This window comes from Hipposideros armiger, unplaced genomic scaffold (genome assembly GCF_001890085.2).
Source record: "Hipposideros armiger isolate ML-2016 unplaced genomic scaffold, ASM189008v1 scaffold_466, whole genome shotgun sequence".
Classification (NCBI taxonomy): domain Eukaryota; kingdom Metazoa; phylum Chordata; class Mammalia; order Chiroptera; family Hipposideridae; genus Hipposideros; species Hipposideros armiger.
This window is the reverse complement of record NW_017731816.1, coordinates 597099-614775: the sequence shown is the minus strand read 5'-3', so window position 1 is coordinate 614775 and position 17677 is coordinate 597099. Positions and strand designations below refer to the sequence as shown.

The 17677-nt window shown below is 50.4% G+C and overlaps 2 protein-coding genes across 11 annotated transcripts; both read right to left on the bottom strand.

Annotated features, from left to right (window-relative positions):
* Window positions 1–3908: 3908 nt before the first annotated feature.
* LOC109395329 (ras and Rab interactor-like protein) lies at window positions 3909–10353 on the bottom strand. 5 transcript variants are annotated; one of them, XM_019666240.1, is made up of 11 exons: window positions 9590–10353; window positions 9226–9385; window positions 8001–8103; window positions 6971–7043; window positions 6823–6884; window positions 6428–6577; window positions 5941–6342; window positions 5233–5550; window positions 4841–4972; window positions 4585–4748; window positions 3909–4503 (listed from the first exon to the last, which is right to left on the bottom strand). In XM_019666240.1, the coding sequence occupies exons 1-11, from the start codon at window positions 9637–9639 to the stop codon at window positions 4447–4449; spliced, it is 1671 nt and encodes a 556-aa protein (XP_019521785.1). In that variant the 5' UTR covers window positions 9640–10353; the 3' UTR covers window positions 3909–4446. The 5 variants fall into 5 exon arrangements, with proteins under 5 accessions (XP_019521785.1, XP_019521786.1, XP_019521788.1 ...); XM_019666241.1 differs by having other exon boundaries at window positions 6428–6538; window positions 9590–10352; XM_019666243.1 differs by having other exon boundaries at window positions 9226–9369; window positions 9590–9674.
* Window positions 10354–10646: 293 nt separating this feature from the next.
* On the bottom strand, window positions 10647–17612 carry RINL (Ras and Rab interactor like). 6 transcript variants are annotated; one of them, XM_019666233.1, is made up of 12 exons: window positions 17214–17612; window positions 15896–15984; window positions 15532–15675; window positions 14307–14409; window positions 13277–13349; window positions 13129–13190; window positions 12734–12883; window positions 12247–12648; window positions 11539–11856; window positions 11147–11278; window positions 10891–11054; window positions 10647–10809 (listed from the first exon to the last, which is right to left on the bottom strand). In XM_019666233.1, the coding sequence occupies exons 1-12, from the start codon at window positions 17584–17586 to the stop codon at window positions 10753–10755; spliced, it is 2067 nt and encodes a 688-aa protein (XP_019521778.1). In that variant the 5' UTR covers window positions 17587–17612; the 3' UTR covers window positions 10647–10752. The 6 variants fall into 6 exon arrangements, with proteins under 6 accessions (XP_019521778.1, XP_019521779.1, XP_019521780.1 ...); XM_019666234.1 differs by having other exon boundaries at window positions 12734–12844; XM_019666235.1 differs by having other exon boundaries at window positions 15532–15609.
* Between the last annotated feature and the right edge of the window lie 65 nt (window positions 17613–17677).

Here is a 17677-nt window from a genome sequence, read left to right as displayed (position 1 = left end):
CAAGCCAGTTCTTAACCATTGCGCCACTCGGCCGTCCCTTGTCTGTTTTTAAATAATCAGCTTTAAAAAAATCTTTGTATCAAAAGGGCATATTTTGGTGTGACAAATTTTGCTCCCTTTCAAGTGTTATGTTATCACAAAAGAGAGCTTGGAGACAGAGATTTTCAAATCTCAATTTGTGGCCGGCCGAGTGGCGCGCCAGTTAAGAACTGGCTTGAGACGCCGCCAGAGGGCCCCGGTTCGGATCCCACATATGAGGGCCAGTGACACTGCCCTCTACAGCTAAGATGTTGAGCAACAGCTCAACCTGGAGCTGGGCTGCCGAGAGTCGCGGGCTATGGCGTAAGCTGCAGCCCCTGCTGCAGTGGGTTGCCATGGGTTACCATGTATAGCCGGCAGCCAGCGTGAGTGGCTGTCCAGAAGCCAGCGACTGATCTGCCTTACCAGGTAGGAGCGCAATGATGGTGCCAACTTGGGCCAGTGAAGCAACATCCTCTACAACTAGACTGAAGAACAAAAAGGATAGCAACTTGTCTGTTCCCCTCCTCCAAATCCCCAATAAAAATCTTTAAAAAACAAACAAAACCATACATACAACCTAAAACTATAAAACCCCTAGAAGAAAACAGGGGATAGGCTTCATGACCTTGATTTTGGCAATGATTTCTTGGATGACACACACACACACACAAAAGGCAACAAAAGCAGAAATACTTTGCACTATATCAAATTTAGAAACTTCTGTCCATGAAAGAAAACAACAGAGTGAAAAGGCAATGTACAGAATAGAAAAAAAACATATTTGCAAACCATATATCTGATAAGGGGTTAATATTTAGACTATAAAGAACTGCAAATCAACAAAAAACCACACAACCCATTTAAGAAATGGGCAAAGGTCTTGATTAGCCAGTTCTCCGAAGAAGACATACAAATGGCCAACAAGCATATAAGAAACTCAACCTCACTAATAATTAGGGAAATGCAAGTCATAATGAGATGTCACCTCACAGCCATAATGATGGCTACTATTAAAAAACAGAAAATAATTGTTGGCAAGGATATGGAGAAATTGCAACCCTCATGCACTGCTGGTGGGAATGTAAAATGGTGCAGCTGCTGTGGAAAACAATTTACAAATTCCTCCAAAAAAAATGAAACATAGAATTACCGGTACCATATGATCCAGCAGTTTCACTTCTGGGTATATTCCCAAAAGAAATGAAAGCAGGGTCTTGAAGAGATATTTGCACACTCATATTCATTGCACATTATTCACAATAGCCAAAAGGTGGAGGCAACCCAACTGTCCATTGATGGATGGCTGGATAAAGAAAATGCATACAATGGAATATTATTTGGTATTTAAAAAAATGGAAACCCTGTCACATGCTACAACGTGGATGAGTCTTGAGGCCATCACGCTAAGTGAAACAAACCAGTTCACCAAGAGAAAAATACTGTATGATTCCATTTCTATGAGATATTTAGAGTAGTCAAAATCATGGAAACAGGAAGTATAATACAAGGGTGCTTGCCAGGGGCTGGGGGAAGGGGAAACGGGAGTTGTATTCGGGGGGGGGGGGGTATAGTTTTATAAGATGAAAAAGTTCCAGAGGACTGTTACACAACAACGTGAATATAGTTAATACTACTGAACTGTACATTTAAAAATACATTTTATGTTTTTTACTATAATTTTAAAAATTGGAGAAAAAATATATAAACTCATAATAAATAAGTATAATGAAATTCTTGGTGCCCTGCTTGCCCGTTCTTTCTTCTTTTTTTTTTTAATTGGGGAATTGGGGGATGGGACCAGCACTGGGGAATTGCAGGTAGGGGAACAGAGAAGTTGCTGTCCTTTTGTTCAGTCTAGTTGTGAGGACATTGCTTCGCTGGCCTAAGTTAATACCATCATTGCGCTCTTCCTGGGCGAGGCAGATCAGTCCCCGGCTTTTGGACAGCCGCTCACTGCGGCTGCCGGCCGCTCACGCTGGCTGCTGGCTACACACGGTAGTCCATGGCAACCCACTGCAGCAGTGGCTGCAGCCCACGCCGTAGCTGGCAACTCACAGCAGCCCAGCTCCAGGTTGAGCTGTTATTCAGCATCTTAGCTGTAGAGGACAATGTCACTGGCCCTCATATATGGGATCTGAACCGGGGCCCTCTGGTGTCCCAAGCCAGCTCTTAACCAACACGCCACTCGGCCGGCCCAGGTCGGCTCTTTCTTGAAGGAGGAGATGGTCCCCTCACATTTCCTGGGGTCTGGATGCCCCCCTTAGTTCTGCCTGAACATAAGATCAGAGGCCACATCCTTCCTGCTTTATTGCCTAGTGCAGTCTTCTTCAAGCTTTCTGGTTTTCAAAAACAAGTGTGAAAACCTCTTTCCTGGTACATTTTTTAGTTGGCATCTAAAATTACAGAATTTTGATCTTTATAAAATGTAAAGTGTAAAATTTTAATGGCAATGCATCTCTTTGTCAGATGAATTAAGAGTGATCTTCCTATTTTCCTATTTAATTTCTGTATCTGTAGATGAATGTCCCTTGTTGCTACAATGAAACTGAGTTGGTATTAATTCTGCTCCTGTTTTTCTCTTTTATATTAACTGCTGAGAAGCCGTTACATTTCCTGTGGCTGCTGTAACAAATGACTACAAACTTAGTGCCTTAAAACAATAGAAATTTATTTTCTTACAGTTCTGTAGGCTAGAAGTCCAAAATCAGTGTCACTGGGCTGAAATCAAGGTGTCAGCAGGGCCCCACTCCTTCTGGAGCTGTAAGGGAGAAGTGTGCCTGGCCTCTTCGTTTCTGGTGGCTGACAGCATTCCTTCACTTGTGGCTGCATCATTCCAGTCTTCAAGGTAATCTTCAAGTCTCTGCTCTGCCTTCACGTTGCCTTTTCCTGTTTGTGTCAAATCTCCCTCTGCCTTCCTTTTATGAAGATAGATGTGATTGCATTTATGATTGCATTTATTTACAAAATATACGGTGAATGTTTAAATAAAAAAATTATTACAGTAAAAGATACATTGCCATTAATCCCCCTCAAAATACTCCCCCTTGCTTCGAACACACTTATCCCATTGTTCTTGCCACTTTCTGAAGCAATTCTTTTGTTCAGAGTTCTTTTGTGTCTAGCCCAAATTGAGATGTGATGAAGTATACGTAAAATACAGTGAATTCTGAATTTAGCACACACACAAAAGGAATATTAAATATCTCAATAATTTAAAAATATTGATTACATGTTAAAGTGATAATATTTAGGATATATTTGGTTAAATTAAATATGTTAATTTCATTTGTTTTTAGTTTTTTTTAATGTAGTTACTAGAATATTTAGAAATACATGTATAATTTGCATTGTATTCCTATTGGATAGTGCTGTTCTGGGGGAAGAAAACTATGGACAATTAACAATAAATAAGTAAATGATGTGTTAAGAAGTGATCATTTTTATGAAAAAAAATAAAGATGAGGGTAAGGGAGTGTATTAGCTTCCCATTGCTGCTCTAACAAATTACTACAAACTTAGTGGCTTAAAAAAACCCACAAATTTATTATCTTGCAGTTTGGAAGGTTAGAAGTCCAAAATAGGTCTTGGGGTCTAAAAATCAAAGGCTGAGTTTGTGCTGGAAGTTCCAGGGAAAAATCCATTCCTTGTCTTTTTCAGCTTCTAGAGCGTGCCTGCATTCTTTGGCTCCTGGCCACCACTCCAATCTCTGCTTGCATCATCACACCTCTTCCTCTGACGCTGACCCTGCTGCCTCCCTCTTTTTTCTTTTTTTTAATTTATCTTTTATTGGGGAACAGTGTGTTTTTCCAGGACCCATCAGCTTCCAAGTCAAGTAGTTGTTTCAATCTAGTTGTGGAGGGTGCAGCTCAGTGGCCCATGTGGGGATGGACACAGCAACCTTGGTGTTATGAGCACTGTGCTCTAACCAACTGAGCTAACAGGCTGCCCCCTGCCTCCCTCTTATTAAGGATCCTTGTGCTTATACTGGGCCCACCGGAATTCAGGAAAACCTCCCCATCTTAAGATCCTTAATTTAATCACATCTGTAAAGTCCCTTTTACCATGTAAGGTAACATATTCACAGATTCTGGGGATTAGGAAGTGGACATGGTGGAGGGGTGTGTGTGGCATTATTCTGCCTACTACAGGGAGGAGTTACAGTTTTAGACGGGGTGTCTGGGAGAGCCTCACTGAGATTGGTATCTGCCTAAATATCTGAAGGAAGGGAGGGAAGGAGCAGTGTGAACATTAGGGAAGGGCATTTTAGGAAGCAGAGACAGCCTCTGCCATTCCCTCTTGGTTGGACCGCCTCCTCCATGCTGCCCCTAAACCACAGTGGGCAGAAGTTGGTGTTGTCCCAGGTGCCTCTGCATCTTGCTTGAGGAACACAAAGGTTTGAGACCCCAATTCATCATCCCTAATTCGTCATCGGTCTTGCGGCACAGTCTCTATTGCCCATGGTTCCTCAAAGGGCAGATCGGCCTGTGGGGAGAGACAAGAGTCCGGGTCAGAAAGGCAACAGGGCCAGCCCTCCACTCTACCGGCAGTCTGATGGATGGTCACCTGGGCTCCTGCACGATCCTGTCGGTGCAGCGTCCGTCTGCGGTGCCACTGGCGCAGGGAGGCACGGGCCTCGGAGCTGAGCCCCTGGGGCGCGCGTTCTGCGTCGGACTGGTAGTGGGCAATGTGGTGCAGCGCCCCAAACCACGTGGTCAGGTAATACCCGGCTAGAGACAAGGAGAGGCCGCTGCAGTTTGCCCACCTGCTGTTTTAGGGCGCCTCACTTTTGAGTCCTGACATTCTGAGGATGGGGACTCACCTTCTCCCAGTAGCTCTTCCGGATTCAAAAGCTCCATAAGAAACTCCACGTCCAGCTGCGTCTCCCCAATGTCCGGACTCCAGATGAGCTCCTCAGTCAGAGCCGGCAGGAAGGCGTCGGCCCCCAAAGGCTCTGGAGGGGCCCAAGACAGGCTCTGAGATGGATGGGGGCGTGCGGGCACCTTCCATCCCATTCCCAGGACCGCGAGCACTGGCTGTCCCTTCACCTTGTTGAAAGTACAAACACCTCTTCCCAGAACCCCAGGTCCGCGTAGACGCCTCCCCTAGAACACACGACCCTCGCCCTTGAACATGCACACAGGCGTTTCCTACCGGGCTCCCTCAACCCTCAAAGCCGGTTCACATCTAAGTAGAAGCCGACTCCCCCATTACCTTGGTTCTTGCCTGGAGCCAGGCCCGCATAGACGTCACTGCACACCGCTAGCAGCAGCGCCACTTTGCGGCGTGGGGCGCAAGCGGCGTGGAGGTGCGCGAGGCGCGCGTGAATGCGGCTCCGCAGGGTGGGGGCGGGGCCCTGTCCCTCAGGCCCCGCCCCCTGAGCTCCGGGAGGCCCCGCCCCCACCCGCAGGGCTATTTGTCGCCGCCGCAGTCGCCTCAGCGCTGGAGCTCGGAGTGTGCGGAGTCGCTTCCACAGGGCGGGTTTCAGCGGCGCCAGTACCACCCGGCACAAGGCCGCCTCCACTCTGGGGCCTGCGAGGGGTGGGGCGGGTGAGGGAAGGGCCACCATGCTGACCCACGCCCACCAACCCGCTCCAGCGACCCACCCTCGCCAACCGCCACCCCGCCCTAGCTTCTGGCCATCCACAAATGTAATCTGTGGTTGTGAAAACGTGTGAAAGGAGTCTGGGTGTGAACACACGCGTGGGAGAAGGATCGTGGCTATCCACCTATGTGAGATGGAGCAGTGGTGAACAGAATAGGTGTAGAAAAGTGCTTGTGAGTGGAAATGAAAACAGGTGTGCACAGGGATGGAGAGGAAGAAGTTGGGTGTGAACACACATGTAGGGCCAATAGATGGTAAACATGAATGGTATGGGTTGAAGGAGTGGCCATAAGTCCCCTCCTAGTCCTCCTCATTACCAAGATCCTCCTCCTCCTGGAGTACCCCAGGTCCCCTGCTCCCAAAGACTGCCCTGACATCAGGGTCCTTTGCTAAGTGATCCTGGAGGTCAGTAAGCAGGTGCCGCACATCCTGAAGCAGCTCTGTGGCTGGGTCCCCAGGCCTGTGGTGGCCCCCAGCATCTGAAGTGAGGCGTGCCTGAAGGCCTCTGAACTGCCTGGCCACGTAGCTGCTCCGGGCTCTGGCCAGAGCCTGGACATGACGAGTAAGCACATCCTCAGGTCCTTCTTCTTCATCTTTGTAGCCATAATCCTCCTCCTCTTCCTCTACCAAGCTGACCAGAGCCGGGCCACAGTGGTGTACTTCTGGGCTGAGTGGGCCTTCTACCCAGGAGACCCGGTGAGGGGCAGATTTCCTGGGGGCTGGATGTGAGGAGAGGGTTGGGTCCCACAGAACAGCATCAGCAGCTCCCTCATCTCTCACAGACCCAAGCCCAGCCCAGCTAACCTGGGTCTTGTTTCTTGGCAGTCACTGGAGGTGTCTCTGGGGAGATCTGTTCCATCGTCCATCCTCTGTGGACTTCCAGGTAGAGCTTGTTCTCCACGGAGAGCACCCTACCTGAGGCATTGAGTTGGATACTGCCAATCTGCAGAGGATCTGGGGAAGGTGTCCCATGTGTCCGAGAGGCCAGCCCTGGTTCCCTCAGGAGACTTAGTTCCCAGCCTCATTACTAGAGGAGCTGTGGCTTGACCCCTGGCCCAGGAGCCAAGCTTCCCCCCAGCTCTCTCAGGCCCCTTCCCTCCCTTCCCTCAAACATAGTGGTCTGGTTCCCCAAGTGCTATCCTCCTGGACCAAGTAAGAGAAAAGTTTTCCTCTCCTTCCCTTAGAGAACCATGCCTCACCTGCATGTTCCTCAGGCACTAGAGTGGGAGGGGGTAAAAGCAGTGTTCTGGGCAAAACATCCCTGAGAACAGAAAAGGAAGAGCCGCAATGTAGTGGGGATGTCTTAGGGAAGAATTCCCCTTAGTCCTTTTGATGGGTAACCTGTACCTGCTGGCTGATAGGAAGGCCAGGAGATGGGGCAGGTCTGGCATGCAGAGGTTAGAGGATTCCAGGGACATACCTGGGGGAGGGGGCCAAGGAGGGACAAATTAGAAAACTTGAGGGGTGGCAGCCTCCTCTTCCCTGGGACTCTCTTTTTCCCAGTCCTGAATACCCCCAAGAACCTTCAGAACAGGGAAATTTCTACCCCTTGGAGTCCCCATCGTTTCCTGTGTCTTTATGTTTGTATCCCACTTATGCCACCAAATATTCATTCATTAGACAAATATTTATGGAGCACCTATTAATTCTCAGATACTGGGGATACAGTTGTCAAAAGGTAGACACATTCACTGCCTTCCTATATGCTTACCTTTTAGTGGAGGGAGGCAGAAAATAAATGAGTAGAAAAATAAAGGTAAGTGTATATTGTATTGAGTGCTATGAACAAAATGGAGTGAATGAAAATGACTAGGGCTATCTTAACTGTGGTGGTCAAGAAAGGTTACATTTCCAAAGAGGGCTGAAGGATGGAGACTAAATCAATCATTCAAAGAAGAGCATTCCTTCCAGGTGAACAAATGCAAAGGTCCTGAGGCTGGGACTCATCCAGTGTGTTCAAGGAGCAAAAATGAGAACAATGTGACTGGAGCAGAGGGAATGAGGGGCAGAAGATGGAGGGGTGGGCAGGTTGGCTGAAGGAACACTTTATAAGCCATGATGAGGAGTTTAAACTTTTATCTAAGGATGATGCATATCCTTTGCAGGGTTTGAGGCAGGAATGTATAACATCTGAATAATGTTTGAAAATACCGCCTTGGCTGCTGTGCTCAGAATGGATTGCAGGAAGGAAAGAGTGCAAGCAGGGAGACCAGAGAAAAGGCTACTGAAATTGTCTGGGTAAGAGGTGATGGTCGCTCAAATTAGGGTGGTGGAGGCAGATAGGATTGGGAAGATTTGGGAAATAGTTTAGAAATAAAGCTGACTAACTTGATGGTAAGTTTGCTGTTGACTGGAAACTCAGGGGTAGGCTCCTCACCTCCAGGAAGCTTCTGAATCTGGTAGGTATTGACTTCGCCTGGTGAAGGTCCTGTCCTCAACACCAGGACTTGGCTGGGGTCATGTCCTGTGACCAGGAAACTCTGGAGGGCGGAGACAAAGATCAGCATGAAGAGGATTTGTGAAGATGTATTACTTTTGCCTGCCTAGCATCCATTTCCCTTATTTGGGGTTCCATACCTCAAATTTTCTTTAGAGAAACCCACTCCCTTTTCAGTCCACGTTAGTGGAACTGACTTTCAAGTCCTAGAAGTGGTCCATGACCTGACCTAGCCAACAAGATGACAGTGCTCTGTGATTGGTTCAGAGATGGGCATGTGACCCAAGCTCAGCCAAAGGGAATCTTCCACAGGATTTTTGCTGGAGGTCTTTGGGAAGAGGCCTATTTTTACACTGAGGTTGCTAGCCGGGTGAGGTGTGGTGCTGAGCTGGGGACAGCGATCTCTGCCAACATAAGGAGAGAGTCCCCCTCACTTCCCCGGAGGAAGCAGTGGTGACCCGTTAGTTGCCTTATCCAAATCTATGCCCTCTTCCCTGCAGAACTCTGGCTTTGTTCAGGGTATTAAAATGCAGAGCCATAGAAGATGGATAATGATCGGTGCAGGCAGAGCTTTTCACCTCTGGCTGTAACATTCCCAGGAAAGCTTTAAAAAATATTGCTACCTGGGCCCCATCCATATATTCCAAATGAAATGTGAAGACTTTTTGCTTTTCTGGTAAAAAGAAACAGATGCAACTTGTGCCTCCTTTCTTCCCTTCTTGCTGGCAAACACATATGTGTTTGGACATAGCTGCTACTAGGCAACCATGAGGGAAGTCCAAGAGAATCGCAGAGATGCTGGCCTTGATGTCACCCAAGCTGATGAACTAGCTGCCTTTCTGGTTGTGTTAAAAAGATAAATGCCTATTTGTTTAAACTACTATAGAATGAGTGTTACTTGCAGCCCCAAACATTCAGAATTCCCCCCCAGTTTAAAGCAAAGCCCAGAAGTGGGATAAAGAGAAATTTATAAGTTGTCTGATGCTCAGGATCCAGATATTCTTGCAATTACTTTTACTTCTGGGTATTTGAGTCATTTGAATCCATAAGCAGCCTTTTTGGTTTGGCCTGTTTTGTTGTGGTTGTCACTGGCAACCAGCAGAGTCCTAACTGATCCAGGGTGTCATGGCAAGGTCAGAAAGGGTCCCCAGCTGTGAGTACTCACCCCCGGTGGCCACAGCTCCAGAAGGGCTTCTGCATCCTGAGCATCCAGTTCTGGGACTTGCCACACCCCCCATGTCCTCTGCAGGCGATGGAGTGGCTCTTGAGCCCCCAAGACCCCTAAGCAGGTCTCGCTGGCTCCATTCTCCTGTGATGGGACCAGTCTGGGATGTGCAGGGCCCAGGAGACCAGGGATCAGAGGTGGGCAGTTGGACACTGAATTGGGGTCATAGGTACAAGGGAGGGCAAGCCCAGGGGCGAAGGGTCAGAGATGGGGTTCAAGGTCCTATGGGAGGGTGGGCATTGGATGGAAGGGGTATCTGAATCCAGGGACGGGAGATGGAGACCTCAGCCCCATTAGCCCTCACCTCTCCCTGTCGGTGGGGCCTGCCAAGGCCTTGTCCTCTGGCTGGGCCATCCTCAGGATGCGGGAGGCCAGTGAGCCATGGTCTGGCCTCTGGCAGGGAGGAAGATAAGGCTCAAGGCTGCTCCAGTTCAGGGGTAAAGTTCAAAATATTTACAACCAATGGCAGAGATCCTGACCAATCAGAATGGACCCAAGGCTCCTTGCTGTGCCAGGTATAAATTCTTTCATCGCTGGATGGTGGGGAGATCTGGGGATCCCAGGAGGGAATTCAGTGTGTCTTGGGGTGGGGGCAGAGGCATAGGACTGCAAATGACAGGTATTTACCAAGCGGTAGGGAAATCGTTCAGATTTTAACATCTGGGGCAGCCATGTGAATGTGGACGGACTGAGTAAACAACTGTTGCCAAAACCTAGGGCCTGAAAGAGGGCTCAACCCATAGTAGGCTCCATAAATGAGACAAATGTTATGTAACACTTCCTCCTCCTCCCCCTTCCCAGACTGCAGACGGGCCCTCAAATATTTCCTTCCAATATTTTATTATCAAAAATTTCAAACATTCAGAAAAATGGAAAGAATATTATAGGGAACATCCATATACCCATTACCTAGCATCTACCATTATTTTATTCTTTGCTTTATCACACAGCTGTCCCTCTAGCCATGTGTCCATCGGACCCCAACTTTTAATGAGGTACAGAGTCCTACGCTGGGTTGCCAGTTGAGGTGGACATTTTAAAATAATTTCAGGGCCGGCCGAGTGGCGCGATGGTTAGAGAACTGGCTTGGGACGCCAGAGGGCCCCGGTTCGGATCCCACATATGAGGGCCAGTGACACTGCCCTCTACAGCTAAGATGCTGGACAACAGCTCAACCTGGAGCTGGGCTGCCGTGGGTCACCGGCGATGGCGTGGGCTGCAGTCCCTGTAGCAGTGGGTTGCCATGGGCTACCGTATGTAGCCAGCAGCCAGTGAGAGCGGCCAGCAGCCAGCGTGAGCGGCCGTCCAGAAGCCGGCAACTGATCTGCCTCGCCCGGGAAGAGCGCAATGATGGNTCCATGCTGCCCCTAAACCACAGTGGGCAGAAGTTGGTGTTGTCCCAGGTGCCTCTGCATCTTGCTTGAGGAACACAAAGGTTTGAGACCCCAATTCATCATCCCTAATTCGTCATCGGTCTTGCGGCACAGTCTCTATTGCCCATGGTTCCTCAAAGGGCAGATCGGCCTGTGGGGAGAGACAAGAGTCCGGGTCAGAAAGGCAACAGGGCCAGCCCTCCACTCTACCGGCAGTCTGATGGATGGTCACCTGGGCTCCTGCACGATCCTGTCGGTGCAGCGTCCGTCTGCGGTGCCACTGGCGCAGGGAGGCACGGGCCTCGGAGCTGAGCCCCTGGGGCGCGCGTTCTGCGTCGGACTGGTAGTGGGCAATGTGGTGCAGCGCCCCAAACCACGTGGTCAGGTAATACCCGGCTAGAGACAAGGAGAGGCCGCTGCAGTTTGCCCACCTGCTGTTTTAGGGCGCCTCACTTTTGAGTCCTGACATTCTGAGGATGGGGACTCACCTTCTCCCAGTAGCTCTTCCGGATTCAAAAGCTCCATAAGAAACTCCACGTCCAGCTGCGTCTCCCCAATGTCCGGACTCCAGATGAGCTCCTCAGTCAGAGCCGGCAGGAAGGCGTCGGCCCCCAAAGGCTCTGGAGGGGCCCAAGACAGGCTCTGAGATGGATGGGGGCGTGCGGGCACCTTCCATCCCATTCCCAGGACCGCGAGCACTGGCTGTCCCTTCACCTTGTTGAAAGTACAAACACCTCTTCCCAGAACCCCAGGTCCGCGTAGACGCCTCCCCTAGAACACACGACCCTCGCCCTTGAACATGCACACAGGCGTTTCCTACCGGGCTCCCTCAACCCTCAAAGCCGGTTCACATCTAAGTAGAAGCCGACTCCCCCATTACCTTGGTTCTTGCCTGGAGCCAGGCCCGCATAGACGTCACTGCACACCGCTAGCAGCAGCGCCACTTTGCGGCGTGGGGCGCAAGCGGCGTGGAGGTGCGCGAGGCGCGCGTGAATGCGGCTCCGCAGGGTGGGGGCGGGGCCCTGTCCCTCAGGCCCCGCCCCCTGAGCTCCGGGAGGCCCCGCCCCCACCCGCAGGGCTATTTGTCGCCGCCGCAGTCGCCTCAGCGCTGGAGCTCGGAGTGTGCGGAGTCGCTTCCACAGGGCGGGTTTCAGCGGCGCCAGTACCACCCGGCACAAGGCCGCCTCCACTCTGGGGCCTGCGAGGGGTGGGGCGGGTGAGGGAAGGGCCACCATGCTGACCCACGCCCACCAACCCGCTCCAGCGACCCACCCTCGCCAACCGCCACCCCGCCCTAGCTTCTGGCCATCCACAAATGTAATCTGTGGTTGTGAAAACGTGTGAAAGGAGTCTGGGTGTGAACACACGCGTGGGAGAAGGATCGTGGCTATCCACCTATGTGAGATGGAGCAGTGGTGAACAGAATAGGTGTAGAAAAGTGCTTGTGAGTGGAAATGAAAACAGGTGTGCACAGGGATGGAGAGGAAGAAGTTGGGTGTGAACACACATGTAGGGCCAATAGATGGTAAACATGAATGGTATGGGTTGAAGGAGTGGCCATAAGTCCCCTCCTAGTCCTCCTCATTACCAAGATCCTCCTCCTCCTGGAGTACCCCAGGTCCCCTGCTCCCAAAGACTGCCCTGACATCAGGGTCCTTTGCTAAGTGATCCTGGAGGTCAGTAAGCAGGTGCCGCACATCCTGAAGCAGCTCTGTGGCTGGGTCCCCAGGCCTGTGGTGGCCCCCAGCATCTGAAGTGAGGCGTGCCTGAAGGCCTCTGAACTGCCTGGCCACGTAGCTGCTCCGGGCTCTGGCCAGAGCCTGGACATGACGAGTAAGCACATCCTCAGGTCCTTCTTCTTCATCTTTGTAGCCATAATCCTCCTCCTCTTCCTCTACCAAGCTGACCAGAGCCGGGCCACAGTGGTGTACTTCTGGGCTGAGTGGGCCTTCTACCCAGGAGACCCGGTGAGGGGCAGATTTCCTGGGGGCTGGATGTGAGGAGAGGGTTGGGTCCCACAGAACAGCATCAGCAGCTCCCTCATCTCTCACAGACCCAAGCCCAGCCCAGCTAACCTGGGTCTTGTTTCTTGGCAGTCACTGGAGGTGTCTCTGGGGAGATCTGTTCCATCGTCCATCCTCTGTGGACTTCCAGGTAGAGCTTGTTCTCCACGGAGAGCACCCTACCTGAGGCATTGAGTTGGATACTGCCAATCTGCAGAGGATCTGGGGAAGGTGTCCCATGTGTCCGAGAGGCCAGCCCTGGTTCCCTCAGGAGACTTAGTTCCCAGCCTCATTACTAGAGGAGCTGTGGCTTGACCCCTGGCCCAGGAGCCAAGCTTCCCCCCAGCTCTCTCAGGCCCCTTCCCTCCCTTCCCTCAAACATAGTGGTCTGGTTCCCCAAGTGCTATCCTCCTGGACCAAGTAAGAGAAAAGTTTTCCTCTCCTTCCCTTAGAGAACCATGCCTCACCTGCATGTTCCTCAGGCACTAGAGTGGGAGGGGGTAAAAGCAGTGTTCTGGGCAAAACATCCCTGAGAACAGAAAAGGAAGAGCCGCAATGTAGTGGGGATGTCTTAGGGAAGAATTCCCCTTAGTCCTTTTGATGGGTAACCTGTACCTGCTGGCTGATAGGAAGGCCAGGAGATGGGGCAGGTCTGGCATGCAGAGGTTAGAGGATTCCAGGGACATACCTGGGGGAGGGGGCCAAGGAGGGACAAATTAGAAAACTTGAGGGGTGGCAGCCTCCTCTTCCCTGGGACTCTCTTTTTCCCAGTCCTGAATACCCCCAAGAACCTTCAGAACAGGGAAATTTCTACCCCTTGGAGTCCCCATCGTTTCCTGTGTCTTTATGTTTGTATCCCACTTATGCCACCAAATATTCATTCATTAGACAAATATTTATGGAGCACCTATTAATTCTCAGATACTGGGGATACAGTTGTCAAAAGGTAGACACATTCACTGCCTTCCTATATGCTTACCTTTTAGTGGAGGGAGGCAGAAAATAAATGAGTAGAAAAATAAAGGTAAGTGTATATTGTATTGAGTGCTATGAACAAAATGGAGTGAATGAAAATGACTAGGGCTATCTTAACTGTGGTGGTCAAGAAAGGTTACATTTCCAAAGAGGGCTGAAGGATGGAGACTAAATCAATCATTCAAAGAAGAGCATTCCTTCCAGGTGAACAAATGCAAAGGTCCTGAGGCTGGGACTCATCCAGTGTGTTCAAGGAGCAAAAATGAGAACAATGTGACTGGAGCAGAGGGAATGAGGGGCAGAAGATGGAGGGGTGGGCAGGTTGGCTGAAGGAACACTTTATAAGCCATGATGAGGAGTTTAAACTTTTATCTAAGGATGATGCATATCCTTTGCAGGGTTTGAGGCAGGAATGTATAACATCTGAATAATGTTTGAAAATACCGCCTTGGCTGCTGTGCTCAGAATGGATTGCAGGAAGGAAAGAGTGCAAGCAGGGAGACCAGAGAAAAGGCTACTGAAATTGTCTGGGTAAGAGGTGATGGTCGCTCAAATTAGGGTGGTGGAGGCAGATAGGATTGGGAAGATTTGGGAAATAGTTTAGAAATAAAGCTGACTAACTTGATGGTAAGTTTGCTGTTGACTGGAAACTCAGGGGTAGGCTCCTCACCTCCAGGAAGCTTCTGAATCTGGTAGGTATTGACTTCGCCTGGTGAAGGTCCTGTCCTCAACACCAGGACTTGGCTGGGGTCATGTCCTGTGACCAGGAAACTCTGGAGGGCGGAGACAAAGATCAGCATGAAGAGGATTTGTGAAGATGTATTACTTTTGCCTGCCTAGCATCCATTTCCCTTATTTGGGGTTCCATACCTCAAATTTTCTTTAGAGAAACCCACTCCCTTTTCAGTCCACGTTAGTGGAACTGACTTTCAAGTCCTAGAAGTGGTCCATGACCTGACCTAGCCAACAAGATGACAGTGCTCTGTGATTGGTTCAGAGATGGGCATGTGACCCAAGCTCAGCTAAAGGGAATCTTCCACAGGATTTTTGCTGGAGGTCTTTGGGAAGAGGCCTATTTTTACACTGAGGTTGCTAGCCGGGTGAGGTGTGGTGCTGAGCTGGGGACAGCGATCTCTGCCAACATAAGGAGAGAGTCCCCCTCACTTCCCCGGAGGAAGCAGTGGTGACCCGTTAGTTGCCTTATCCAAATCTATGCCCTCTTCCCTGCAGAACTCTGGCTTTGTTCAGGGTATTAAAATGCAGAGCCATAGAAGATGGATAATGATCGGTGCAGGCAGAGCTTTTCACCTCTGGCTGTAACATTCCCAGGAAAGCTTTAAAAAATATTGCTACCTGGGCCCCATCCATATATTCCAAATGAAATGTGAAGACTTTTTGCTTTTCTGGTAAAAAGAAACAGATGCAACTTGTGCCTCCTTTCTTCCCTTCTTGCTGGCAAACACATATGTGTTTGGACATAGCTGCTACTAGGCAACCATGAGGGAAGTCCAAGAGAATCGCAGAGATGCTGGCCTTGATGTCACCCAAGCTGATGAACTAGCTGCCTTTCTGGTTGTGTTAGAAAGATAAATGCCTATTTGTTTAAACTACTATAGAATGAGTGTTACTTGCAGCCCCAAACATTCAGAATTCCCCCCCAGTTTAAAGCAAAGCCCAGAAGTGGGATAAAGAGAAATTTATAAGTTGTCTGATGCTCAGGATCCAGATATTCTTGCAATTACTTTTACTTCTGGGTATTTGAGTCATTTGAATCCATAAGCAGCCTTTTTGGTTTGGCCTGTTTTGTTGTGGTTGTCACTGGCAACCAGCAGAGTCCTAACTGATCCAGGGTGTCATGGCAAGGTCAGAAAGGGTCCCCAGCTGTGAGTACTCACCCCCGGTGGCCACAGCTCCAGAAGGGCTTCTGCATCCTGAGCATCCAGTTCTGGGACTTGCCACACCCCCCATGTCCTCTGCAGGCGATGGAGTGGCTCTTGAGCCCCCAAGACCCCTAAGCAGGTCTCGCTGGCTCCATTCTCCTGTGATGGGACCAGTCTGGGATGTGCAGGGCCCAGGAGACCAGGGATCAGAGGTGGGCAGTTGGACACTGAATTGGGGTCATAGGTACAAGGGAGGGCAAGCCCAGGGGCGAAGGGTCAGAGATGGGGTTCAAGGTCCTATGGGAGGGTGGGCATTGGATGGAAGGGGTATCTGAATCCAGGGACGGGAGATGGAGACCTCAGCCCCATTAGCCCTCACCTCTCCCTGTCGGTGGGGCCTGCCAAGGCCTTGTCCTCTGGCTGGGCCATCCTCAGGATGCGGGAGGCCAGTGAGCCATGGTCTGGCCTCTGGCAGGGAGGAAGATAAGGCTCAAGGCTGCTCCAGTTCAGGGGTAAAGTTCAAAATATTTACAACCAATGGCAGAGATCCTGACCAATCAGAATGGACCCAAGGCTCCTTGCTGTGCCAGGTATAAATTCTTTCATCGCTGGATGGTGGGGAGATCTGGGGATCCCAGGAGGGAATTCAGTGTGTCTTGGGGTGGGGGCAGAGGCATAGGACTGCAAATGACAGGTATTTACCAAGCGGTAGGGAAATCGTTCAGATTTTAACATCTGGGGCAGCCATGTGAATGTGGACGGACTGAGTAAACAACTGTTGCCAAAACCTAGGGCCTGAAAGAGGGCTCAACCCATAGTAGGCTCCATAAATGAGACAAATGTTATGTAACACTTCCTCCTCCTCCCCCTTCCCAGACTGCAGACGGGCCCTCAAATATTTCCTTCCAATATTTTATTATCAAAAATTTCAAACATTCAGAAAAATGGAAAGAATATTATAGGGAACATCCATATACCCATTACCTAGCATCTACCATTATTTTATTCTTTGCTTTATCACACAGCTGTCCCTCTAGCCATGTGTCCATCGGACCCCAACTTTTAATGAGGTACAGAGTCCTACGCTGGGTTGCCAGTTGAGGTGGACATTTTAAAATAATTTCAGGGCCGGCCGAGTGGCGCGATGGTTAGAGAACTGGCTTGGGACGCCAGAGGGCCCCGGTTCGGATCCCACATATGAGGGCCAGTGACACTGCCCTCTACAGCTAAGATGCTGGACAACAGCGCAATGATGGTGCCAACTTGGGCCAGTGAAGCAACATCCTCCACAACTAGACTGAAGACCAAAACGACAGCAACTTGTCTGTTCTCATCCCCCCAATTCCCCAGCACTGTTCCCATCCCCCAATTCCCCAATAAAAATCTTGAAAAAAAAATAATTTCCCTGTAGCACTCAAGAGTAGGAAACCTGGGTCCATACATCCACGCATTCCACAAATATGTATTCAGTACAAGCCCAGAATTAGGTGCTGGTGCCCTGGGTAAAGGGGGATGGATGGAATAGGCTCTGCTGTCAGGAGCGTCCATTCTTTTTTGGGGCGGGGGTAGAAGGGATGGACAATAAACAGCTAAACAAATCAATCAGCCCAGGGTATTAGGAAGGGTGGGACCGAGAGCAGGTGCCCTGTTCAAGGGACAGCAGGTGGGTGGGGTAGAAGAGGGAGGCAGATGCTCACCTGGGTCCCATGAGAGGGGGAGGAAGAGGTGGGTGGTGCTGGGCAGGGCAGGATGGGACAGCTGCCTGATACCAAAGGAGGCAGTAGGGGTGACAATGCCAGCTGCTCGGTCCCTGGGGGCCCCTACCTGTTCATGGAGGGGAGGCCCGGAGGAGCAGGAAGTGAAAGTGTTCCTCACAGAGAGGAAGCTGAGCAGACCAGGGGAAGAGGCGGGGCTGGGGTGGTATCTGAAATCAACCTTCCTCCCTCTTTCCGGGGGCTCAGGCCTTAAGTGACAGGGCTTTGGAGGAAGGGACCGGGGTAGACCAGAAGTCCAGGGATAAGAGCCATGAGGCTCCCATCTGCCCTGGAGTCTCCTCTCAGCACCCCTCATTCTGATTTTTCACAAGAGCCTGTACGTGTTCTGGTTTCCTTAGTGGCTGGAGATCTCTCCCCCCCCACCCCCTTATTCCAGCTGCTTCCCC